This window comes from Arvicanthis niloticus, chromosome 12, assembly GCF_011762505.2.
Source record: "Arvicanthis niloticus isolate mArvNil1 chromosome 12, mArvNil1.pat.X, whole genome shotgun sequence".
In the NCBI taxonomy this organism is placed as follows: domain Eukaryota; kingdom Metazoa; phylum Chordata; class Mammalia; order Rodentia; family Muridae; genus Arvicanthis; species Arvicanthis niloticus.
Window position 1 is genome coordinate 11,785,866 of NC_047669.1, and position 27,291 is coordinate 11,813,156.

The 27,291-nt window shown below is 39.9% G+C and overlaps 1 protein-coding gene across 11 annotated transcripts in view; it reads left to right on the top strand.

Annotated features, from left to right (window-relative positions):
• Positions 1-27,291, top strand: part of Lpp (LIM domain containing preferred translocation partner in lipoma) — a 597,622-nt gene that overhangs the window by 269,892 nt on the left and 300,439 nt on the right. For 9 of the 11 annotated variants that reach the window (XM_034515315.2, XM_076942742.1, XM_076942739.1 and 6 more), the window contains one exon: positions 17,932-18,057. In XM_034515315.2, the coding sequence (XP_034371206.1) occupies positions 17,932-18,057 (126 nt within the window). The remainder of the gene's footprint in view (positions 1-17,931; positions 18,058-27,291) is intronic. The other 2 variants (XM_076942744.1, XM_076942747.1) reach the window with 1 other exon arrangement.

Consider the following 27,291-nt stretch of genomic DNA (forward strand, 5'->3'; position numbering starts at 1 on the left):
GATTACCCTGCTAGGACTTCCAGTTCTGTGCTGAATAGAAGCAGTGAAAGTTGCTTCCTTGTGCTGTTCATGGGGCTTTCATGAAAATGACAAAAAGTCTCTTTCTCTGTGGACTTTGTTCTGATAAATGTACTCAAGCCATGGCTTTGTTTTTGAAGAGGAAGGAAATAAACAAGAAGCCTGTTGCCATGTTGGCTTGTGTTCTCTGTAAAACAGAAGGGAGGATGATAAAAAAATAAAGCAGTGTTTGCCAAGTAGAAAAGGACAAATCTGGTAGGGAGAGAGTTTTGTTTTTGAGGCTCTTCCTATGGCATTCTTGGTAACGTAAATATGATGTCCCGCCCGCTCTCGGGCAGTAGTGAGCTGGATGTGATAGTAGTTGACCCTGCTCCAACCGTGCATCTGCACCCTGAGACTGAGCTCAGGGTGGCTCAGTCTGATCTCTGGGAACAATTTTTCCCTTTTTTCCTCTCAACTCTGGTAAAACCTCATCTTGCCAATTCCAAGTCAAAACTGGTAAATGTGTGTATTATGTAGAAGTGTGTTTATATTTCCAGCCAGACGTTTAGCCCAGAGCCAGATGACTGCCTACTAGGTGGGACTTTTGCAGAACTGGAACAGACCACTTCCGTGGTCATTGACTCCAATCTGATAGTCAGACTTCTAGATATAGCACCAGCTGAAGCAATCAGTTTCCAACCTTCTTTTGAAATGGGGAGACTGAGACCTAAAAAGATGTCTGTAGGTACAGTGGTTGTAACAGAACGCTCATCGGGAAGTCTTCCCTCCTAGCCATAACTTCCCCCGTCCCTTCAGTTGATTGTTTTGTATTCTGCTTGGCTCCTGTTGGCCCTTTATCCAGCTGTGAGCTCCCAGATGCTAAGAGCAGGTGCTGATGGAGTTTGCTTGGCTCTTCACATTCATGATATATGCTCTATAAATTTCTGTACCAAAGCAAATAAATATTTAGCATAAAGGGTTATTCTTCTTTTGAACATTCACATTTTTAATGGTAGAGATAAATCATTGAAGACAAATGAGAGATTTGGTTTTCTTTTCCAGAATCAATTTTAACTTTTATGCCTGTGAAGTTTGCACCAGCCCCTTGACAGTTCCTCCATTCATTTCTTCTTACTCACTCAAAGGAAACTGAATACACTTGTACAGCATTGCTTATCACTTTTAGGAGTGGACAGAATATCTTTCTTAAGGTATTTTGAAATATGTTTTAAAGGGTCTTATATTCCTGGGAATTGGACATATACTTTTTAGGTCTTTTTATTGTTTCAATCAGTAGAGTTTAATTAATTAATTAATTATTGCATACTGTCTGAAGTTTCCCCTCCCTCCTCTCCCACTGGCCCATCCTTTATACCTCCTCTCTTTACCCCTTCCCCTTTCGCATATCTCCTCAGTTTCTCTTCTGTAAATAGTAGGTCTCCTATGGCTATCAAGCAGCTATGGCATATAAAATTGTAGTAAGACTAGGTACCTTATCCCCTATTAAGGCTGGACAAGGCAACCCAGTTAGAGGATAAGGTCCTAAAAACAAGCAACAAAGTCAGAGACAGACCCTGCTCCCACTGTTAAGAGGTATACAACTCTAACCTGGTCAGACCCATGGAGATGCAGACTCCCTGGTTGGTGGTTCAGTCTCTATGTGCCCCTATGAGTCTAGATTAGTTGATTCTGTGGGGTTTCTCTTGGTGTCCTTGACTCCTGGTTCCTAAATCTTTGTTCCACTTTTTCCACAGGGATTTTTTTTCTTTTCTTTTTTAATGTAAGAAAAAGGTTATAGATATAGTGAGGAAATGGTGAAGGATAAAGAGATAGATGAGATATAACATACACATGTGCACACACACACACACACACACACACACACACACACTACAAGGAGGGGGCAAACCATATGCAGATAGTTGTTTGGTAGGCTTCACAAGCTCCTCGGGACTTACCTGGCCATGTCTATGACACTGTGGCTTGAACTTTTGACGACCTCCAGTAAACCACCTTTGATTAGGCCTGGCATGTGGTCTGGCCCTGCCACTTGCTTTTGCTTGCCTGTTGTTCAGCAGTTGCAATCCTCTGGCTGGCTTTTCTCTGTTTGTGTTACTTAGGCCCGATGATTACGTGTGCTTGTGACAATTTAATTTCTCTACGGCAAAATATATTTTTTCCAACGCTGTTTGTTTCATATTCATATTTAACACTGTTAAAATATTCATATTCAAATGCAGTGTTTTCTTTTAATATTTATTATTAGTGCCTTTCTTCCTATACTTTTAGAAAATGATACACAAATGGATACCTGGGTCTGGAAAGAGAGGGAGAGAGAGAGAGACAGAGAGAGATAGAGACAGAGAGAGACAGAGCGAGAGAGAGAGAGAGAGAGAGAGACAGACAGACAGACAGACAGACAGACAGACAGAGGGCTGGATTGATCCTACAAAGAGCTGATCAGCAAAGCAGCATAGCAGTGGAAAGAGGCTGCCGTCTCTAAGGATAAAATGAACACAGTATCATGAACAATGAAGAAATCCAATTCATGTTTGAAAGACTGGTTATGATGCCTTTAAACAAACTCACCTTTGAAAACAATTTGCAGCCAAAACATGTGCATGATGGCTGATAATCACCTTCCCGTTTGCCCATTGTGCCTACTTTTAGGCGTAATGACCTCAGGTCCGCCACCGTGCCCACTTTGATTTGTGAGCCCACAGTAACCAACAGCTCCCTGGATCATACATGGATGGATCTTATCACAGAGGTTGTCTTTACCTCTGCCTATGAGTATGATGAGGGAAGACGATGCTGATGTAGAAAGCACATTTATGCTAGAGAATGTGGTAGTGGGAAGTGCTGTGGGATTGTGAATGGACAGGGCAGCTCACTCTGAGCCATGTGCTGTTTCCTTAGGGCGTAGTTTGGTCCATGAAAATATATGAGAAGGTTGAGTACGCTCTGTCCTTTGTGACCCTTGACCATCTTCCTTTTAGGTCAGTGGCTGAAGAGCAGCAGTAAGGAGGGTGCTAGCTTCATGATTTCTCCCTCTACGTTTGTATCTGTAGGTCTGTGAGTGTGTGTGTGTGTGTGTGTGTGTGTGTGTGAGTGCGCGCGCTCACAGTAGCAAGATCCTGTTTCAAAAGACAAATGATAAATTCACATTAGGTAAGCTTCTTGGAATATATTTAATTCTGGAATATCTATGTATACCCAACTTTACCAACCTGCTAGCCTGAACAGTAATCTAGGATACATCTGTGTTGATAGTGCTAAGAGTTTCATCAATCAGCAGTCAAAAAAATCTTTGGGGATGTTGGTCCTGACACATAGAGGTTTACTATGAGATAACCAATGAGGTTAGCCCTCACCCAATGCTTCTGCCTGGATGCTGAAAGCCTTCAATAGACTCCAGAGTTCCAAGTCCATCAGGCCATGCAGACCATGTCTAGTTGGCTTGTGGGTTTCCTTTAAGTGCTTCCTCCTCTGCTGTCTTCCCAGAACCTGGTGTCTTTCCTTTGGTTCCCCTCACACATTCCTTCCTTACTAGATCTTCTTTCTTCATATTTGTACTTTTGGTGCCCAATGAGAGGTCTTCCTTTAACTAGCTGTCTTCTCTTACTGGATACAAAGGGCTTCAGCTCAGTGGTTGGTCACTTGATAGCTGGATCTGGTGAAGATTCCTACTGTGATTGGCAACTACAAGACCATCTTGATTCTATAGTCCTCTTCATGGAAAAAAAACTGTCTTCATATTCATACTCAGTTTGTCCCAAAGTTTAATCCATCATCTTATTACGAGAGTTACATTTAGTTTAACACACTATCATATTTTCTGCAATCCCACACTGAAAATCCCATGTCCTATGGTCATTGTGTACACGTCCTGTTTTTTCCTGTATTGAGCAGCAGGGTTTCTGGGCACAAGAACGACTGATTTGTTCCAGTCCATTTATTTCACTGCCCATAATTTTAGCTCATTCATATTATAAATGACTTATTGCTTTTATTCTAATTTTCCCCCATTCTAGCTAAATGTCCCTAAACAGTTAATGTTCAAGAAACTGTTATTTCCTTCCTGTGCCTGTTTACTGCCTGCCACATGAACTTTCTTCTTTTATTGAACTTCTCAGAGCATATGATGACTTCCTTACTCTTTACAGCCCAGTGTGTTCTCTCTATGATCTTTGTTGTGTGGATATGATACTTCCATTCTAACAAATACCAAGTTGGTTTTCCCTGTTTCATGCTTGCTGGCTGATACTTGCTTGTCTTTTGACTGGCCAATAGTTTTTCCATTAGAAGAAAAACTCTACTTTATTCTCTTCTCTTTTCCTCATCGATTCCAGGCATTCCTGGCATTTCTTAATCCTTTTCTGTTTCTGTCTTGACATACCTGATGTCCCATGGCTCAATGATAAGAAGCTCCTATGTGACCCTTACCAACACATTCTTTGCTTCACATGCAGAATGACAGTTTCAACAATATTTTCCTAGAAAATTCTTTGTCGAGCAATGTCTACCTCGTTGTAAATGCTACTTTGAAATCAGACTACTGTGATAACCAGCTGCTGCCACTTAATGTTCCCATCATCTAAAGTATGCCTCTTTATGGAGTGATACAATTAGTTCATGTACATTAATCTCGACCTTTCAGCTATATTTTATAAAGTTAGAATTACAGCATAGTATAGAGAAGTCCCATAGAAGGAATTTGATATCATAAATCACAAACTCCCTGATTTGACTGGTCCTATTCCAGCCAGTTCTTGTTCTGAGGGAACAGGAGGCCTACATTTCTCAACTGGACCACTTGGTCATGCCACCCCAGTTACCTGGAGAGCTGATCACTAGCTCAGTGAGAGGTTTCTGTGTTTCTGGGTATGTCTTCTTCCCAGTATCTTCCATTCATTTCCATTTTAGTACTCACCTAAAATGTGATGATTTAGCTCCTATACCATCTGTAGTCCTTACACTTTGGAAGAATATAGATTAGGAACTTAGTTGATATTTGTGGGTTCGTTGTGTGATTGTTCGATTTCACAGTGGGAAATTTTGGAAAGCAGACAGTGGACTATGGACCACACTCAACCTTTTGATGGTAGAGTTTGCCATGTACTACTTCTGTTGGCATGGGGTGGTAAAGATAAGAAACAAGAGAGGAAGTTATACACATCTTGTGCAAATCGAGGTTTTCTATTTCTAGTCTTTTGCTCCTGTTTGGAAAGTACAGCCTCCGTTCATGGCAGCCTCACATGTGTTTCCTTAGTGCCGTTTCAAAAAGGGGGAAATAAATATGGGATTTTTTTTTTCCGTAGTGAAAATAGTAAAATCACGAAGATTTCCCCTTTTTCTGTTGGTGAAACCTCAATCGCACTAGGCACAGCTTCCTCTGCTTCAGCTATGCATGCCAAGACAAAGCACACAGAACAGAAGATGAGCGGGAGAACCCAGGAAAACAAGATATGCTACAGCGCCCTTACATTGCACAGCAGCAGGGAGACCTGGGAGCCAGCCGCTGTGCTACTCCACACTCAGTGGACTGCTTACCCAGCTAGGGGGGTTTCTTTAGAGAAAGGGGGCTCCGGACTGGTTACACAGGGAAACAGTGCTGGATTTCTTTGCTAAAGCGTTTCCTTCCCCATAGCTGTGCATGGTAAAATTACAGCCCCTACCCACAGTTCTATTAGATGGACTATTCTCTTTCGCAGTTATGATTGCATTTGAGGAATTTTTCTCATTCCTAATTCTAAGAGGCTGTCTGTTCACGCCTATGATATCTGCTATAGACTCCAAAGGGTGGGGCCCAACTGAGCAGAAGAAACACAGTAAGAGAACTTGGAGTCCAGGGAGGCAGACTTGCTGGAAGTGCTTTAGTGGCCCTGAAGGTGCAATTGGGAATTCTGGGAAAGATAGCAGTTTGTGAAGGATGTCAAAAGCACAAGGGGCAGGGTGTTTGCAGGAGTCTTGCTTTCTTCCAGGTGAGAGGCTTGGCTTGTTTTTGTGTTTGTGAGAATATCCTTGGAGGCAAATATAAGTGTGTATTTCTAGAAGAAATGTTGGTAATAATCCCTCATTAATGAATGGTTCTGTGCAGTCTCCAGATAGTATTGTGTCAGGAGGGTGAAAATAACGCCTTGTTAATTTGTGGATTTCTCTATATTGTTATTGTTCTTTAATTGAATGTGTATTAAGCTCCAGCAAGGTGCTACTAATAATGTCAACTTACAGATGATTTTCAGAACACTCAGAAGATTTATAAATACCAATAAATGCAAAGTCTCAGCACCCCTCGGAGGTGGTAAACATATTTGTTCTTCCTAGAAATGAGAAGTAAAATAGATTGTTCTCAACCCTACCAGAACTGAGGGTGAGAACTGAGCACTGTGGAGCAGAGACCAAAGCATTTCCATCACTAGGAATTGGATCAGAATGTATTATTAAGGAATTATGCCTAAATGTGCTTAGAGTTGTGAGGTTTTAATTAAATTGTTCCAGTTACTGTTAGCATTTGGGTTAGCAACAGGCAGCCAAAGTATGACACTATGTTTCATATTTGGTGTAGAAAAGAATTGGAAAGAGACTGAATACTTAGCATCCAAGAATTCAGATTTGTTCAGTCTATGGAAGGTGCTAGGGACACACCTTCTAACAGATGTCACAGATACATCTACAATCAGAGGCGGCGTAGATTACTTTTGAAGCCCAGTTCTTGCTTGTCTTTGTCAACACAGCCTTTCCTGGAAAACCAGGACTTTTCCTTTCTACAGACCCCATTTCCTAGACCTTATCTAGATGATCCAGTTACAGAAGGCCTGTCGAGTGCTTAGCCTTGTGTCTGGTGCTTCTCCTGTCATCTGGCTCCAAGCCTTTGCAGGTTGTGATGTTATTCTCCTGTTTCTTAAGTGGAAACCAAAATGAAGAACACAGGAGTTGATTAAAGAGTATGTACCTTTTAATCCTTGCCATTCAAGCCAGTGGGACCTGGATTTCACTTTAAGTGTGAACAGCAGACAGGAGACTGTGGCACTGAGAAAGTTTGAAGTCAGATATAAACCTGTAGACCTGGTTGAAGGGAAATGCATCTACACAACACTGACATCTGAAAGAGGGGCCCGGTGGGAAGGCGAGATGGAGTGACTAGTTCAGGTTTTCATTTTTCCTTTGTTTGTTGTTTTTCTTTATTCACACAGACTCAGCACTGAGCCATTGCAGGGCACAGTGGGTCTTTGATTATCATTGACCCTGAATAGTCTGTGAACAAGGAAGCATTTGTCAGGAAGGCCTGCACTCCAGGAGGCATGGGCCTCATTCAAAGGAAAGGAAGGATTTCTAAGTTGAGATGACAGTAGTGAAACTTGAGGAGCTCATCCTCTAGGGTGGTGAAGTCACCTGTCACGGCCGCCTGTCAATTTGTAATGCACCAGCGAGGCACATGTGCCAGTCATGATTGTTGGCTACATTGTAGAATCACACTCATTCCTGACTAAGGCAAGATCAGATCAGTGGTTTTCTGATTTGGTCTCAGACTCACTTTTTATCAATGGTAACCTTGGGCATAAAAATAGGAATTCCTGTTGGGAGTCTTAATGTAAACTATCTGAGCACGTCCTAAAATATATGTGATTCATACCATGTGTTTGTTCCCACATCAGCACTGAGTCCCCAGATACAATTACCCATGCCCACTCTCTGCTTCATCATGGGGCTGTGTTTATCCTTTAGCTCTCTGCATCTGGGAGCAGGGCCAAGCTCCCTGTTAGATCGATACACGTGCACTGTGTGATCACCCATGACCCTTTGAATCTGGCCTTGCTGTCTTCTCCCCCAAAGCACAGTCTTGTCGCCTGGCAGTACATTGCAATGTTCCCCCAGAATCCCCTGTTCTTCAGCTGAGCACCGTAGTGTTGTCCATCCAAGGTCAACCCAAGGTCAAGACTTATGTCCCTTGTCCATGCAGCCCTGTCTCGTTTTTACTCTTTGGTGTTCTCTCTATTTTTGATTTTTTTCCCTCTCATATCTTTTGTCTCATATGCTTTCCCATGTGTACTCTGTTTTCTAATGAGATTTGTAGATAAAGCCACACTGAGAGGACTGACTCCCTTTTTTTTCCATCCTCTTCTCTGTTTCTTATCCATCCACTTCTCTTTCCTTTGCCATCTCTTTCTCCTTTGCCATCTGCATTCTTTTCCATCATGCTAGTACATTCTGAATATTTAATAACACTTATAGAAAAGTAAATGAAAACTGTCTTACATTAGGTATTGGTTGTCAAATTGGTATCAAAGCTAAGATTTCTTTTGAAATTAAAAGTCTCTCTCTGTCTCTGTCTCTCTCACTGTCTCTCTCTGTCTCTGTTTCTCTGTCTCTCTCTCTGTATATGTGTGTTTGGGTCTGTGTGTGTGTTGTGTGTGCGTTTGCACATGTGTGTGGAGACCAGAGCTGAGTGACTCAAGTAGGCAATTAACTGACTAGATAACTACATAACTGACTGGCCAGTTATCTCCAGGAATTTGCTTGTATCTGCCTCCACATACATGGTATTCAGGTTTAATATAGTCACTAGGAATCTGAATTTAGGTCTCCATGCTTCTGGGATGCAATGGCTAATCTTATGTCAACTGAATATACTAGTTAGAGTTATCTGAAAGGAGGGAGCCCATAGGACCCAGGTATAAGGCATTTTTAGAATTAATTATTCATGGGGAAAGGCCTAGCCCATTGAGGGTGTTTCCATCCCTGGGCAAGTAGCCCTGGGTTCTATACTACAACAGGCCAAGCAACCCATGGAAAGCAAGACAGTAAGCAGCACCCCTCCCCAACCTCTACATCAGATCCTGCCCTGCTTGAATTCCTCTCTTGAATTTCCTCAGTGATGAACAATGCTGTGGAAGTGTAAGCCTAATAAACCCTTTCCTCCCCAAGTTTCTTTGTTCATGGTGTTTCATCGCAGCAACACTCCCCCTTACTAAGACACGGGGCAAGAACATTACCAATTTAGCCATCTCACAGATCAATGGAGCCCTTCTTTTTATGTGATTACATCTATGACCTTTTTCTTGATGATTTAAAAAGCTCATTTGATCTCAGCTTGACTATAGAAAAAAACCGTCCCTCTTTTCCAATCCATTTTGCTGTAAAATAAAGTATAAGGCTTTGCAGAGAGACTTTTGCAGCGGAACCTCCAGTTGTGTTTCCTGCAGTGCTCTCCTCTTGGTCTTCAGTATCAAATTCTGTTCGGCATGGATAGTAAGCTCCTAAGGTTTCTAAGGCTGTTGGGATATGTGCTGAGATGTTGGTGAAGCTTTCCTAAGTGTAGCTGCCTCTCTGTTGACAGTGGCAGTGCAGAGTGCCTGTGGAGGCTGGTGCACTGGGCCACATTGCTGAGTAATGACTGCTGCATGTTCAAGGGATGTTTCTCAGAAGGGAAAAGGAAGTTTGCGAAAGAGAAAATGGCTCCTAGACCGGGGGTGTTTCTTGGGCAGTTAATCTATTTTGTATTGCTAACAGATGTGATTTCTCTAATATTTCAACAATTTGACAAAAAAAAAATTTCTTCCATTGTAGGCCTTTGTGATAAGATGTGACGCATGTCTTGTTCTCTTCTAACTGCTTGCTGGAGTCCAGTCTCACCTTGTTGCTTCTGTTTCCTTTAAGCAGCAGGTGACTCTTAAAGAATGGGCTTCCTCTAGAAAAATGTTGTTACTGATTCTACTTGAATATGTCACCTTGTGTTGGTAATGTCTGTAGTTCCAAGAATCAAAATAACACTTAATTTAAATGGAATCAGAATAATTCGGTCAGGAAAAGTGAGGATAGGCGAAAACAACAAAACTTACTACAAATTAGCTTAGAACTCTTTATCCCCCTGTACTGTCTGTCCCATGGGCTCCAGTCGTGTGCATAGACAGAGCAGGAGTTTCTTCTTGCAGGAGAACAGAAAGAGCAAGTCCAGGCTCATGATGCAGGTGAGAGGGTTAGAAAGGACAGTGATTTTTCTCAGGTTTCTCCTGTCCATGATGGCAGAGCTAGGAATAGATGCTCAGGCTAGCACTTCCCCCATCCCATCTGTCTCTGTTGCACACCGAGAGTTCTGAGGGTAGTCAGATTGGTAGGAAGGGCCATATTTGGTGTAACATGTCTAAGTCGCAGCTCATTTGGTTATGAGCTTCGCAGGACAGAGCCACTGCACTGTCTCCTTTTCTTTTAAAAGGGAGTCTTGGATTCAAGTAACTGTGATACAGGTCTCCATGTCTCATGATTGACACATGGCTAGATGACTTTATTAGCTTTGTTGTTTGACTGAAAGAATAAGATATTGGTAGATGCCCACAGTCTGAATCTGAAGCTTATGGACAAGGATTCTAGGACGTAGAGTTCATACTGCACTGTGGAGTAGCTTGAAGATGGGCTCTTCCTTCCTGCACTTTGCTCTTCATATCCTATCGAGGAGACTGGAAATGAGTGACTTCTGTTTTCTTGAATTTCTCTCTTCTCGGTGTTTTCTCTTCTAGAAGAAGGAATAAAAATAACTTTCCTGTTTATTTTATGGACTTCTGAAATGATCCTTGAAAGCAAAGTATGTGCTTGGGCAGTGGAAATGTTTCAGTGTGCAGAAGACAGGGGGCACCTTTTAGTCTTTTAGCCTTGTTAACAAGCTGGTTTCTCTTTATGAGAATTTTATTGTCTATGAAGGAATTTTTCAGAAAAACTGTTTGACTGCCCCCCTGCCTTATAGTCTAAAGATTCATTGGCCACCCTGCCCTTTTTTCATGATAATCATTGTTACAAAACATGGAATACTTGGCCTGGGATGGAACAGTTTTTCTCAATTTCCCATTTTGCTGGGAGGGTGGGATACTTTATCATGGAAAGAACTCAAGCGAAAAGATTTGAAAACCATTATCTATCTTGTAAATATTCAAACACTAGAACTTGTATGAATGTGACTTCAAATATATCCTACCCCAAATTATTGACCTGTTTGGATCAGAATATACTTAAAAGTTACATCTTCAATAGAGTTGCTACAAGTCAAAGCATTGTTTGCTTTGTTGCCACTGTGGTTGAAGTATATATTATGTAAATATTTATTGGCTATTATTTAGCAAATATGAATTTATTAATCTCTACAACTTTGTGACACGAACAGGATCTAAGTGTAATATTTTAAACTTAAAAAGCTGACAAACACTAGATCTATGTATTAAATCCTCATAGTCTGAGTATAGAATCTTTACCAGTGTTTGTTTTGTGTTTCAAAGTCTTAGAGGGGCAGTTTTTTAATAAAAAATAAATAGACCATATATTAATAATATCTTCAGATTAATATATATTATGATGTGTAATGTATATTATATAAATATATACTAAGTTTGTTGATTACAAGGAATATTTCTTTTTATTTATCTTTTTGGATATGGCCATCCTTTTCTCCCACATTATACTAGAATTCTTGGAATAATGAATTTTAATAATTACAGTAGGAAAAGTAGTTACATTCATGTTGACTAAAGACCATAAATAGCCGGGCGGTGGTGGCGCACGCCTTTAATCCCAGCACTTGGGAGGCAGTGACAGGCGGATTTCTGAGTTCGAGGCCAGCTTGGTCTACAAAGTGAGTTCCAGGACAGCCAGGACTACACAGAGAAACCCTGTCTCGAAAAACCAAAAACAAACAAACAAACAAACAAACAAACATAAATAGTCTTAAAAATAGACATGCATAATCATTGTTTGCTTGTGTTATTAGTTTCCTGGAGTCCCTAAGACGAAATTGTTTTCTATTCCTACACTGTCTGGGAAGGTATTCTTTTTCCAGAATTTTGGTAGAGAAGCACAGTCCAGCTCATTGCATGTCAGCACCCATCTGGCATTCTAGATGACTTGTCTAAGGAGGTTCTTGAAATCCTAAAGTAGGATTTATATATTACCATATAGAACATTTAACCTTACTTTCTTTGAGAAGTTTTTGGTTTGTTTCATTTCTGCAATTGAGAAATTGCAAACACACCTGGGTTATTTAGGTCCCACTTCTGTGATGTGCCTAGTCATGTCATGACTAAGCATGCTTGTCATGCTTAGTCAGAGCCTGGGGCCTTCTACATGTCAGTGCCTATTGTATTTTGGGTGTGATATTACATGTTGACTATGATTCTAGAAAACAAGTTTCCCAAAGTGATTTTGTAATATAACATTTTTAATTTTTGTAAGTATAAAATAATTATAAAACAATTGCATCATTTTCTCGTTTTCCTTCTCTCCCTTTGACCATATATCCTTCCTTTTACTTTCTCTCAAAATCACAAGCTCTTCTTTTTAAATTGTTGATATATGAATATACATGTGTGCATATATACATACATATATAGTATATATACATATATATACATATATATATATAGTATATATAGTATACATATATACTATACATATATACATATACATGTATATACACATATGGTATATATGCATGTATATGTATATATGTACATATACATATAGTATATATGTATATATGTACATATATATGTGTATATGTACATATACATATATATACATATATATGTATATATACATATATATTATACATATATATACATATATATAGTATATATGTATACATATGTATATATATATATTACACACACACACACACACACACACACACACACTACTCCCTTTTTTGTTTTGTTTTCATTAGCACAGGACAGGACCTCCAACAGTGTGATTAATCACTCATGCAGTAGTTCCTCCTGCTCCCGAACGTTCATTGAAATGAATGCTTACAAGACCAGTTCATTTCCAATGATAAATGTTGGATGGCCTGACTGGTATGCAGTCAGTAAAGCCATAGTTGATTTAGGCAAGGCCTGTGAGTGGACACCAAATTTTATGAGTCAAAGGTCTTTAATGGGCAGATTATTGGCAAAGTTTCAAAGTAGCACCTCTCATATATTGGCTTTTAATATATGGGGATACTCTTACATAACTAGGATCCTTTTACAGTAGTAGTAAAGAATGGTAGGACCTGCCTGAATTAATTCAACCATCAAAGTTGCAATCACAAAATATGATTTCTGAGTCAGGTGTCAATCTTCATGGTGTGTTATGCTTAGAATGTCATATTTCATGTTTGTAGTTTCTACCCAGCATGTCTTACATGAACCTAAGAATCAAGTAAATCCATGTCATTCAGTTTTTATAAGATCCCCTGTCCTGACAAAGCTAGCCATTCCTGAATAGGAATAAACAGATTCCACACTTCAGTGTGTGGCCTTTAATTCCATTTTGAGTGTAAATTAACAATAGTAGATGAAAGGATTGCTAGGGTTGAGTGGTGCTGTCACATGAAATCAAATGTGAATATGCAGGGATGTTGTCTGTAATATGTGAATATGTATTTTGTAGTATGCAAATATGCAGTTGTGAAGTCTGTAGTGGGTGAATATGAAGGTATGTATTATGCAGTATCTAAACATGCAAGTTTGAGGTCTTTAGTATGAGAATATACAGGTATGTAGTACTGCCAACATGCTCAGTGTCTCTGGTATGATAATCGTCCTCATGAATCTGGCCATTTGAAGATCATGTAGACTGTGATGGTGTCAGGTAAGGAGGCAACATCTTATTAATAGTTTAGCTGCAGCAGCGAGTATAATTCCTAGAAATGGGCTGCAAATGGGTTGAAACATTGAATTTGGAGGTGAGATCTATGTTTATTTTATAAAGATACTTTAAATTCCTAATAACAATGTTAAGTCCAAGCAATGAATAGATAAACATGACATTTGTTCCTTCCTCAGTGCTGGTGCCCCATCTCCTTTGCTCTTAGTCAGTCAGCAACATTTGAGCTAAAGGACAGTCTACCTTGTTCCGTCTGTTAGTATGGTCTAACTTTGTTTCTCTCACATGCCATATGTGTTTGTTGGGGACCAATCCTTCATAGTCTGCTTTCAGGTTCTTGCCAGGGTGGTGTCATCTCTCTGTAATTCTCCTAGTGCCACCTAAAATTACATTTTCCCCAAAGGACAAAATAAGCCTTCAATGTAGTTTGTTGGGTTTTAGTTATCTACATGCATTTCTGGGGAAAAAATGGAAATGACTTATGTGGCAATTACATCTTTTGGACAGTTCAGTCATGGGAACTCAGTGTGTGGATACCCTCGTAGCCCTGGCTTTTGTCTTCTTGTATAATTCTTGTAGTCTAGTCATTGCTGCAGTGAGCTCTGCATGGGTGTGACACATTGGCACCCTTGGTGTCCTTTGCTGTCCTCACTGTCTGTTCTGTACTGTCTGTGCTGTGTAACCATTTCTATCCCTTGAGTGAAGCATGGGGAAGTTGTAAGTCCTACAGCAGTTATAGACAAAGCAGAAGCTTGAGAAATCTAAGGGGTGTTCATCAAAACAGGTCCATGCAGTCCTAAGAGGCATGAGGAGGGGCCCACACTGGTGATGAGCTCAGGATGACAAGGTGGATTGTCTTTCATTCCTCCTGCTCCCTCAACAGGAGCTTTGGGGATCAATTCCCCAATTAACTTGCATGCAGACCTTCTGGCACAACATTGTTTCTCAGGGACACCATACTTACACATGGGATTTTTCTGGTTATGACCAGAGAGGGTAGAAAAGTGTTATTACAATGGCCACTTTATAGGAGTGCCTGCTGTATCTAGAACCAACATTATGCAAAGCGCCAAGGACTCCTCCTAGTTAGTATTTGGCCTCTGGTAAGCTGTGGAACCATTTGTTGTCAGGCAGAACCACAGTGAGAATGTTGGTAAGGATGTAGGATTCTTTCAGCTGCATTTAGAACTGTTTTGTGAAGAGCAAGAGAAGACATAAATCTGAAGCTTCTGAGAGTAGATGAGCGTATTAAGAAAAGGGTTTGTGTGGGAACTTGGGCAGAACTCTGGGGGTGGAGCCAAGATACAAAAGAGACACCTTGGTGGGAGAAAGTGTCTGTTTCTTTTTCATAATGAGGATCCAAATGCAGACACAAAGCTATTATATCAGGTCAGGTAGGGCGGATGGGGGTTGTACCTGTAGAAGCCACTAGAGTGAGGCTAGGACTTGTTTGTCTATTGCATCAACCTAATCTGACAAGGGGAAATGGGGATCAGTCCCAACTCTCACACGAGCATAGGAGACTGGAGCCAGCAAAGGTCTGCAAGCTTGGGCTGGTCACCATTCATAATTAGTCATTTCACTGTATAGCTCAGGTTAATCCTGTGCCTTGGGTCTTTGTGGTTAGAATCCTATGACTCAGGCCATAGGCACTTAGTATATTTTGTGTTACAGTAAAGTACAGAAGTTAAAGAACTGATTATATCCTGTCTCTTTGCTGGTACCCCAAGGGAACACTTAATGAGTGATGCTTACCTCAAGAAGAAGAAGAAGAATTAACAATAGTTATATTATGACTATTAATTTATAGTTACTGGTTGCTATAATTAATGCTATTTATGAAAATCATCATAATTATAGCACTTTACACTTTACCAAGCATGTTCCCATCTACTTTCTTTTCAGGGTTTTTAACTAATCTCTGGCTGAGTTAGGGTGGGTGATGATCTCTTCTTTTTCCAGATGAAGAAACTCAGGGAAGCACTTAACCAGACTCCAATCCACTGTTCTCACCAACATACTGTATGTGTGTGGACACACTTATCAAATTTCTGCTTACGGTAATTTTAGGGGCACACATAAGAAAACAAATTCACTTGGTTCTCAATATTTATCCTGTGAAGTGGTGCACCCTGCCTTCTCATCTGATGTCAGCTCTGGCTATGCGGAATGTTCTCCTACCTCTCACAAATAAAAGTGATCCTTTTCTTTTCAATTTGAGAGTCCCATACTACTGCATTGTGGGTAAATAGCAGACCCTCTGAGAGCCACATTAGTATTCCTGTAACAGAAAGTCATCAACCTTGATAATTTAGTCATGGGAAAAATATGTCCTGTACAAGTCTGATGATCTGTGTTATATCCCCAGAATGCACACTAAGGAGCAAGGAAGCAATCAACTCTACAAAGTTCTCTTCTGACCTCCAGTCTGGGCTATAGCCTGTGAGGGGCTATATACAGGTGCCCACATGAGAGTACATGTGCGTGCATGCACGCATGAACACACACACACACACACACACACACACACACAGCTCTCTAACACTAATAGTAAATGAAATAATAAACTTAAAAAGTTGGGTAACACTGAAGCTCAGATTCTGACAAAATACAACATACCTATATAGCACTGTTTCTGAGTGTGGGCTGGGGCAGGAGCTCTAGGACTGTCTTTCAGCCTTTGAGATATGTGCTAGCCAGCGTGATGTCCATGAATGTACACCCAGGTCCATGTGTTCTCAACTGTTTGACTGCATTTCTACATCATATATTAGAGGACTTACAGGTTCCTATTATATCTCATGCCCCTTACCAAAAGCTGTTGATATAAGAATGATTACAGAATGAAAATCCTTTTAACATTAACAGAGTCATTATTCATCAATAAATTAAAAAAAAAATGCCTATTGACCATTTCACAGTTCAGGCCCTGATCAAGACTGTGGGGAAATATGCAAGGTACATCTTTTCTCTCATCAATCCTACATTATTGTATGGATGAGAAGGACCCTACCCAAATTGTTAAAAGGACAATGTTCAGATAGCAGCTGGTACGATTAGAAAAACAAACAGAGTGGATTGAGGGTATTGAAAGAATAGGTAGCATCAGCAGTATATGCCAGGGTCCAAATCATTCGACAATACTCTGGATAACTTATTAATAGTTACCTATATTTAAAGAAGGCTCAGACACAAGGAAGAGACATACTAATCTGGGGTAGCATCTTAGAAACTTATCTCCAATCTTCAATATGTATGTAGTTGGTATTTCCAGTTTTACTGATGTAGACCAAGGTGTATTGGGGCTTTCCTTGTGCTGACTGCATTGGGTTGATCGATACATCAGAGTCCACTCATGTGGGGCCACATTTAAAGACCATCTAAGGCTGAGAGAAAGTGATATGGTGGGCAAACACTCAAAAGAAAAAAAAAAGGGGGGGAACTAGTTCTGGTAGAGCCTTTCGCAGTGTCCCTGATCCCACTTACTCTATAGAAAGGAATATTTGCTTCAGAGTTTGTAACTTTAATGCCCTGCCCTTCTTCTAAATTCTAGGGCCACCTCCTTGTCTATCTGTTTGCTTTGAGCTATAGGCAAACTGTTCACTTGCATTTCCAAGCTCTGCCCATAGTTGTTGAAAATGGCCAAAGAGTACTATGTTCTAAATTTTCCTTTTATTGGTTCTGAGTGTGGCTACCAGGGACCACTGGCAGACAAGTCCCATTGATCACCAGCTTCCTCACGCATGCTCACTATGTGTGCTTCCTATGCCTCCGTGACCAGTGTCCTAAATGACCACTTTCTGCTTCCTGGGTTGTGAGCTATGCTTAGGCATCCATCACGTGAGCATACCCACTGCCACTGACCAAAGACAAATCTCTCCTGCTTTGTGGTGCCAAGTGTTGAGTGTCCTGTTGAGATATGGTTTCCCTCCTTAACCATTGCTTCTCTGCTAAAGTCCTATAAATGATTTCTGAGTGCAGAGGGCCTCAGTTGTACCGATCCTAAAGGGCACGCATTGAGGCATTAATTTCTTTTACTTAAAATTTTATCAAAATGTCTATGTATATGGCTTTAGAGTAAAACATAGCGAGGTATTTTTTTTCCTGTGTTCTTCTCTGTCAGAAAGTGCTAATTTCTTCCGGCCCACCTTACTAAGATTTGATGAATCCTTACAAAAGAAAAAACAGAAAAGAAAAAAAAAAAAAAGGAAACATTAAAAAGGAGCAAATTTTTGCCCGAGAAATTTGAACTCATAATGTTAGCTGTGGCAGCTTATTGAGTTTGAATATATGTGTTTTCAGCAGGGAAGTCCTGGAGGCAAGACCCTGGAGGAGAGGCGCTCCAGCCTGGATGCAGAGATCGACTCCTTGACCAGCATCCTGGCTGATTTGGAATGCAGCTCACCATACAAGCCTCGGGCCCCGCAGGTGGGTGATGCTCCAGCCACGGTATCCACTCTATCTGGAAAATGAACTTCTTTTGAGAGCCTTTCATTCTTGTTTACACCCCCTTAAAGCCAGTGGCCCCACCTCCTGATCTAACAGGGCCCCATTGTATACCATAAGCTATCAATGAAGTCACAACCTCCTGGTACCATCTCCCATGGTACCATATATGCATTCTCATGCTAAGAACATAACTATCAGCTCATACTAGTTAACTAGCAGTAACTTTTTAAAACTTGTATGATCAGCATCTTGCTTCAAAATGGCACTGTGGTACTTCTCTGTGATGTTCTATAAAGGGCAGCTAATTTCATTGCTCTGCCCTTTTTCTGAACCCTCTCTTTGTAGATATCTCATGACACATTGTTGAAGTCTCTGCATATATGACTTAGCACGCATGCATCTATATAAAGCTATGCTGCATGCTGAAGAAGCTTTTGTTTTGTTGTTGCTCTTAGAAGTAATGATAAATGCTACAAAGGTCATGGGTCTGCCAACAGTGAGATTTCCACACTAAACAGAAAGGCTGACATCTTTATATTTCTGTCCTCCCTCTTTGCCTCTGACGCTCTTTTTGAGAGTAGGTCTTGGCTGGCCTAGAACTCACTACTATATAAGCAAGTGTGACTTTGAAGTCATAGAGCTTCCTCTCAAGTGCTGGGATCAAAGACATTTGCCACCACACTGAACCTTTTGGATTTTGCGAGTGGGTTAAACAGAAATCTTGGTATGTCATTTTCTCCCAGATTCACAGGAATTAAGTGAAATCAGTTATTGTGTTTCTACTGCAAGTGATGCACTGTTCTTTTCCTATTTTTTCTTACTTTAGAACTTGGATATATTTCTGCATTTTCATTTATCATCTATGTTTTTGAAGTTGGTGTTCCATCACTGGAGAGTATTTCCCCCTTCCCCCAGGCTAAGAATTAGACGGGTCAAATTTGTTGCAGGGCCAGTTCATGGGATTCTAGATGCCAAAGTTAGGCAGGTCCTTATGCCACTGTGAGGTTTGACCCTGATAATGTCTTTGGTTTTCTAATTGACAGCACATACACCTCTGTGTGTCTCACTCTCATTGGTGAACAGGGGCCATTCATTATATTGTCAGTGTTTCCTAACAAATTACAGAGCAATCCTGCTTCTGTGCTGTCAATCATTCATTACCTGTCTTCATCTAAGATTGAAGTGCCTTTGTTAGGCATATCCTGTCCCCTTCCCAGCACATGTAATGAGACTGTCAGTTAGGGTGGGGACAAAAGGCAAAACACACAATGGACCAACTCTTGTGTATTAGTGTTGGCTCCATCAGACCCAGAAGTGGACGTGGACTCCATTTCTTATTCATTGGCTCAACTTTGCCTGTAGAGCAGGCATGGTGCTTTTGTGGTGAACTGAGCAGAAAAGGAAAGTGCATTTTTGAGAGCAGAGTCATGGCACTCTGTAGTAGTTTTCTAGTAGTGTCTCACTGTATGAGACAAACTGAGGCTGCTATGACAAGCACACGAGAAGAGAATGGTAGGGTTGTAAGAAGGTGGCAGAACCTATGCAGCCTTACTCAAAGGCTTGTTAATTAAGCCAGAGGCTGGGTGCTATTGTGTCATTGGAGACATAGAGATGTCAGCCTCAGACCCAGGCTAGGGATGGGACCTCATCTGAGGCTATGGGAAGCCATGGCTGAGTTTTGATGCTAAACTGAGATTTTAGCTTGTCAGTTATAGATAGAGGATAGAAAGTTGTTGAAGGATCTCAAGCAGGGCAGCGGTAAAATTTATTCTGAACAGAAATGGAGGAAACAAGACCAACTCTGAAAAGATGCAGGGGATGAACTGAACCACTTCCGAGAAATGCTTATGCTATCAGCTGACATTAAGCAATTTTATATTTCCAACAAATCAAGTAAGTGCTACATACCTAGTTTCTCACAATAGCAAGTCCACTTCCTGACACTAGACTCAGTTACATTCTGCAGAATGTTTCTATGTGCTCACTAGAACCTGGGTTTTTGTTTAGTCTTTGTTTTTCACTCCTGAGGGCTTCTTTTTTCCTTTCTATTGTTCCTTTATTGAATTTTTTTCTTTTAATATTTTAATTACAATTTATCCTCTCCTAACTCCTCTGAGATTCTCATCAGTTTGCCTCCCACCCAAATCTCCCCTCTCTGTGTTCCTCACTCTCTCCCTTCTTCCCTCCCTTCCTCAAGTCACCCCTCCATCTGTCTCTCTCCCTCTCCCCTTTCCCCTACCCTTCCCCCCCCACTCACCTCATTAAACAATCAGGCATCTAAAGAACAATATCAAAAGAGATATGATAAAACAAAACCAAACAAACCACAATAGGATAAAACAACGAAAAAGTAAGAGAAACACATAAAGATACACAGACAGACAGACCGACAGACACACACACACACACACACACACACACACACACACACACAGAGGAATCCCATAAAAATGCAACACCAGAAGTCATAATCTGTATGCAAAGATTGTGTAAGGAATGGAAAGAAGGAAGGAAGGAAAAGAAAAGTCAAGCCCTAGCAAAACATTATGAGACAAAGGACATCTAAAGATGCATTGTGTGGAAAAGACTGGGCTGGGAGATTTCTCCTTGCTGTGAGCTTTCTTCTCTAGCACCATGTCTACACATGCTGCCTATAAAATGGTGCACTTTGATTGGCTTATTCAGCAGTGGTCTTAACTGTTTTAACATTCTTACTGTTGGTACACACTCATAGTCACTGACAGTGTGGACAACGGTTTCCTGTTTGTGAAGCGTATGACCAGGTTATAGGCATCTTACTTCTGAGATACAAAGAGCATACTTATACTTGTTTTCATGGACAGAGCAACCAAAACTTAGCCAGGACATGGCAGATGGTTTTGGCTACTATGGTAATACAGCTGTACCCAAAGCTTAGATTTCTGTTTCATTGTGTGTTCTAAAACCAGATTAAAGACTTTGATTTATTCATTTTAATTGTTTTACTATTGGAAAAACCAGGAAGATATAAGTGACATTGTTCCTTAAGAATCACTTTTGCATTAAAAAGCAAAACATTTGGGAGGTTAAAGTAATTAGGATGACCTCTACGTTAAATAGTTCATAATTACACTGGAGTCTACTTTCTGTGTGCCTGTTCCATTCTCAAATCAAAGCATGGTCTAGTCTATCCTTTTCAATTATTCTAATTTAGGAAAGCAAGAGTTAATTAGGCGCTCCTGCTAATCCTTCTGTATTTTCTTCAATCCATGCAACTGAAGTGAATGTGTAAGCATTTATTGGCTAACATAATTATATACTGTGAGAACAATAATCACACACTTAAATATTAAAATATGTGCCAAAAGCAGATGATGTCTGGTATAGACCACATTGTGCTGTAGTTAAAAGGAACCTGAAATATCCTCAAAGAATAGACTTTCACATCTAACTTTGATGGTATTTTTGAGGCAAAACAGATTTTAAATTTAATACCTGATGAGTCACCTGACCACCTCAAGTAGGCTACAAGGTCTATAGTCTGTCACTTCTCAAGTAGTCGTGACTTTCCAGTCTGCCTCTGAATCACCTTTGTATGGCTACTCTGACTTATGCTCTGCAGAAAATGATGCATAATGTGTAGTGTTTGTTCAGAAGAGGTCCCTGCGGGTGCATTCACATAACAGGGTTTCCATTGTTTCTACTCTTGACAAAATCTTGCCAAAGCCATTTCCCCTTTTCTTATAGAAGTATCTCAAGTTGCCCAATGTTAGTTCTAATTACTTTTTTGTTCTTGTGTCTGTTTGGACAATGTTGCTTTAACTTTGTATGTTGGAAATAAAAAGGCATGTGTCACTATGTCCTGATTCTAGGGAATTCCTAAACTCTTATGACAGACAGACAGAGAAGTGATCTACAGTGACATAAGGAAGTACCTTACCATGCTTTTTTACTTTGCCATGTGCCTAATTATGTGCTGAAACTATTCAGAGACATTGTGTAAAACAATAATAAATAAATGAACAGGATGTTAACATAGGGCCTTTCAGAGTTAGTGAGGAACCTGCCACACAGGCCTTGATTGCATCTGTTCTCAAAGGACACTGGATTTCAGAAATTGTAACAGCGATGAAAATGCCTCTTGCTTGAGGCATACACTGATTCTAATAGTAATATAATGTATGTGGGGTTTCAAGGAGAATGACAGGTAAAAAAATAAGCAAATGAGCTTAGGTCCTAAGCACTCTTAACCGCTGGAAGTTCTCCCAGAGAGCAACAGTATTTTTGGCTATGGTGGGTTTAGATGAAATACTTTTAGTAAAGCTTACTTTTTGTATGTGTGTGTTTGTGTCTGTGTATTTGTGTGTGTATGATGTGCGTGTGTGTACATATAGATGATTTATATTATATGTCTGATATATCAACTATAAAATACTTTTAGCGAACTTGACATGATATAACTCATATATTTGTATTGTATAAACAATAAAGATCAATATAAAAATACTTTTGTCAACGTTTTCAAGAATAATATATCATATATACATGATATGCAACATATAAACTGTTCATATATAAAAAATACCTTTTGAAAGTTTACATGTTAGATAAACATACATACACACAAACAAACACATGTACACACACACACACACAAAACACTGTAAGAAAGTAAACAACTAAACAATCTAGTGTTAAGAGTGAAAACTTCCAAACATTTTATACTGCATACTAGAGAAACATTTTAGAAGAATAAACATGAGAAATGGAAAGGAATTCTAGGCAAAATGGTAGGCCCAAGATGATCACAGAATATCAGAGCTTATGTGGCTCAGAGATCATGTAGCTAAGTTTTTAACATATAGGTAAATATTTGTTCACATAGGAAAGAGTATGGCTCCAGAAGGCTTACTTAGTAGCAAACTGAATAACCATTTTCATTTTTTTCTGATCCATAAAAGAACACTTCTCTGTGACAGCAGCAACCAGCAAGCATAGTTCTTAGGAATATCTTCACTTTATTCTCAAAATACTATTTTTATGGCACTTTCCTTTCATTGTCTTGTTGATTTATCAAAGGATTAGATGTACCATAACAAAGTGCAAAGGTAACCAGAAAGCATAAGTTAATATGCTATCCTTCCATATTCCAGTCCCATCTCTTGGATACCCGTTGTTACCTCAGTTTCAGTTTAGACTCTTAGAACCACTCTGAATTCATGTTGATATCTGTCTTTTAGAAAGTGAGGGTCAATTGTCACTTTAGGATTATCTTCTTCCTTCTCCACAGAATCCGTGCTAAAATGCACCTCTTGATTCTTATCCTTAGACTGTCTTTTCTTCCCACATGGTATTATTTATGGTTGGAGATGGTGTTTAAGTTACATTTTTGTTGGATTATATTAATGTTCTACTGAAACTAAACATTTAACAACTTTTTTCAATCATAATGTATTTAAAATATCCAAAGTAATTTCAATACTGTCATTTAGACTAGTGTAACATTGCAAAATTACAACCTGAGTTATTTGTGTTTGAGAAAGAAGGAAGAGATGAGAGAGAAAGACAGAAAGGAAGAGAGTTGATAGAGAAAGCATGCACCCTAAGATGCTTTCTGATAGTTCTCCTAATACCCTGATAAAGGTGAGAGGCTAGAGGAATGGCTTTTATTTTAATATTATTTTCCCCTTGACTCTGATCCTGATGCACAGCTTCTAACCCTGGAGTTCTTGTCATCCATGGTAGGACTGTTTCTCATTTGAGGCGACACTTGGTGAGCTCTTCGACGAGAGTCACTAAAAAGACAGAGCTGTGTTTTAAAGGCTGGAGTTTTCAGCTCTCCCTTTCATCCTCTGACGTAGGGAGAAGACCTGAGGTTGACTAGATCATGCCTCTGATGGAGGCTATCAAAATCTCAAAGTTGGAGTTGAGAGAACATCTTTTTTTTTTTTTTTTTTTTTTTGGTTGTTTTTTTTTTTTTTTTTTTTTTTTTTTCTGTTTTTGTTTTGTTTTACTGAGAGAACATCTTAGTTGTTGAAGTGACTGGGCCATGTCTGCCATCAGCTGCTGTCCAAAAACAGAAGCTTCTAAACTTAGGGCCTTTCTCGACCTAGCTCAGAACACCTCTTGGGTGTACCTTTTCATTTGTCTTCTCTACTATGGCCTCTATTCTTCATTGCCCAGTGCATGGAGATGTTCCTGGAGTTCCTGGAGCCGCTCTAGCAAAGGATCCACTTTAGTCATAGGCTGGTACCACCGAGTTGGAGCTAAGTCAGACAGAAAGACAAACAACCCAGTGCTCCGTACATGCAATTGACTTGAGTATTCACAGCTGTGGAACGCAGGGTCTGCAGTGATTGAAGATCCATGGCATCAGAATTGAATTGAATTCTTAGTTATTCATCTGGTGTAGATGGAGGGAAATGCATATCAAAGTGAAGATTTATGTGAGGCATACATTCGGAGAACACAAGTATATTTTCTCTGGACAAGTAACAGGAAAAAGTTGGAGAGCTTTTAGACACCAAGGTTATGATGGGTCTACCATTGGCTGGTTTGTCTCCAATTCTGTAAAGCAAAACCACCACCCTTTCACGGCCATAGGTTGCACACCCTGAGAAAACTCGCTTGACACAAGCTGCTCTCCAGCACCAATCTAGGGTTGCTTTCAGTGCTGTTTTTAAAGATTATTAGCACATGTCTGGGGTTTGCTTTCATACATGGGCTTTTAAAGGTTGTACTGACTCTCTATGAAGACTGCTTGTCCTAAAAAATATCAACTCATCCTTTTAAGGACAGAAAGTTGCTAAAACTTCTCTTAGGCTGACTGTTGTCTGCTTTCCCTGCAACCTCAGCCCTTCTACACCAGGTGCATTTAATAGAGCAGCAGCCTATGAGGCAAACTGAGAAACCATTTCAGGGTGTAGACGCTGCACTAAAGGATGCCTATTAGGACTTCATATGGCCTGAGGTATTAAGTACAGTAATCAGGGTGGGGCCCTGTGGATAGTCTCTGCTCTTGTGCTCCCAAGTTCTAGCTAGCAAAAGCCAGGAGCAGCTGCAGGAGAGATTTATTAATCATTAAAAGTTTAATATTTTATATTATTCACTTCAACCTAAACATGCTGATTTCTGGGAGGTGCAAGCTGTAGCATGCTTGTACTGCATGAGGGGCATGCAGTCCTTGCAGACAAGGGTTTTACTTTGCAGAAGGGAGGATTGGTGCCTTCTTGAGAATTGTCATCTGAACATGGTATTTTGTGTTGAAGGAGGGGTTGGGATAGTGCCATATCCATACCTGTTGCATTTCTTGTGAACTGTAGAGGAGCAGACCTTGATTTGTTGAGAGTGGATTTGTCTGTATGTTGACACGATCTACTTACTATAGCTGCCTTTGGGAACGTGGTTAAAGATGAAATGCTTTGGAAATATCATGTGGAAAATATTAGCTGAAATGCAATAAAAATAAGATGTGAAAAATAGCCCCGTAGAAGAAAAACGGATATGCATTTTTCAGTGCCCATGTTTAGAGGATCTGGGTTATTTGGAACTAGTCTGTACCTGCCAGAAGACCTAGTTAAATAACAATGGAGTGGGGGCGGACAAGTGGTTAGCTGACTCAGAGTTGCATGCTATGGGCTTGATGACGGGCAATTAATTTTTAGATTGCTTATAATTGCACTTCTATAACATTTATACCTTCTCTTTCTTAAAAAAAAAAAGACGATATTTATGTTTGTGTTATATGTGATCAACATAGTCAGTCAAACTTAGAGTTCACTGTGAATCCTATCTAATGTAACATTGAGAATAAAAAGTTACCACTGACCAATCTACCTTGTGCTGTACCCCTACAGACATGAACATCAATTTAAAGTATTCAATGTAAGCTACCTCCTCGGACAGTAATATGGTTGAGGGAGCAGATAGCTGTGACAAGAGTCACAGAGCACCCACTCAACTGATGGTGTTCTTGCTGCAGAACCTGAGCTGCGGTCTCAGGCCTTTTCCTTTGATTTGCTTGTTAGACCTTGATGAGTCCTTGGCCCAGAACAAGTATTCCATTACCACAAATCACTCAATCCAGTCATAAGTTTAAAAGGAAATACACAAAGCTGCCCCTTTTCTGAGTGTTCCTATTTTATCATCTTAGTGGAAATAATTAGCCCCATGTCCATGCAGAAGCACACATCACATTTGCAAAATTAAAGAGTGCTCTTGTGAGGACTGCTTTCTCTGCTTCTTTCTTCCTCTCCCACTGTTTAAATGCCTATTTTGGTAATACGCTTGCTCAGAATCAACAGTCCTTTTCTTTTCTTCTTTTATTTTTTTTAAAACAGCAAATAAGCAATTCAAAGCAAACCCAGTTGTGCCTCTTCATTTAAGATTGTTAGATACAACCACAGAAAACAAGTAACGTGTGTGTGTGTGTGTGTGTGTGTGTGTGTGTGTGTGTGTGTGTGTGTGTTTTAAGAGAGAAGGCTATGTATCTAATTGTCTAGGGTCACTGTTGTACCCATTTAGAGATGCTTTTCTTTATTTGGTTTATAGCCAAAGTAAAGTATAATGATGGTTCTATGGACTGGTGATTGGCATTATCTAATCAACAACTTTACATATCATTATTGGACATGGTGAATAACTCACTGGCTCTCCAAATAACCTGCCACATTAGTGTTTAACTCCTAAAGTTGTTTTCACCTTGTAGGACATTGACCAGGAAAACCAACCATTCACTTCAGTTGATACAGTAATTTCTAATACGAATTTTAAGTTAGCTCTGTTTTGTCACATACCTATTTCCTCACATAACTAATGAGCTGATTTTGCATTGGAATGAAAGATCGAATTGGACACACAGCCCTGTCGCCGTAGTGTGCATTATCTGTTCAGTTACTGCTTTTATTTGTGAATGGAGAAATATATTGAGAATAAATGTATTTATTCCTCGTATTTGTATGTATGTATTTCCTCGTATTTGTGAAAGCCTTGTTGCCCTGTTTAGTGCCAGAGAAGGGAAGTGGCTGTGCTTTAGTGTATTGAATCACAAAGAACTCTAATGAAACAAAAAAATCCCATACGTCTTACCTCATAGGCTATGCATGACTGTCAATGTAAATGATAAAGCTCCTGAAGTTTGAATTACCAAAAAAAAAAAAGTAAATAAATAAATAAAAAAGATTGTGATAAATTCCAGCAGACCTTGAGACAAGATCAAAATTTTCATTTGTCTCA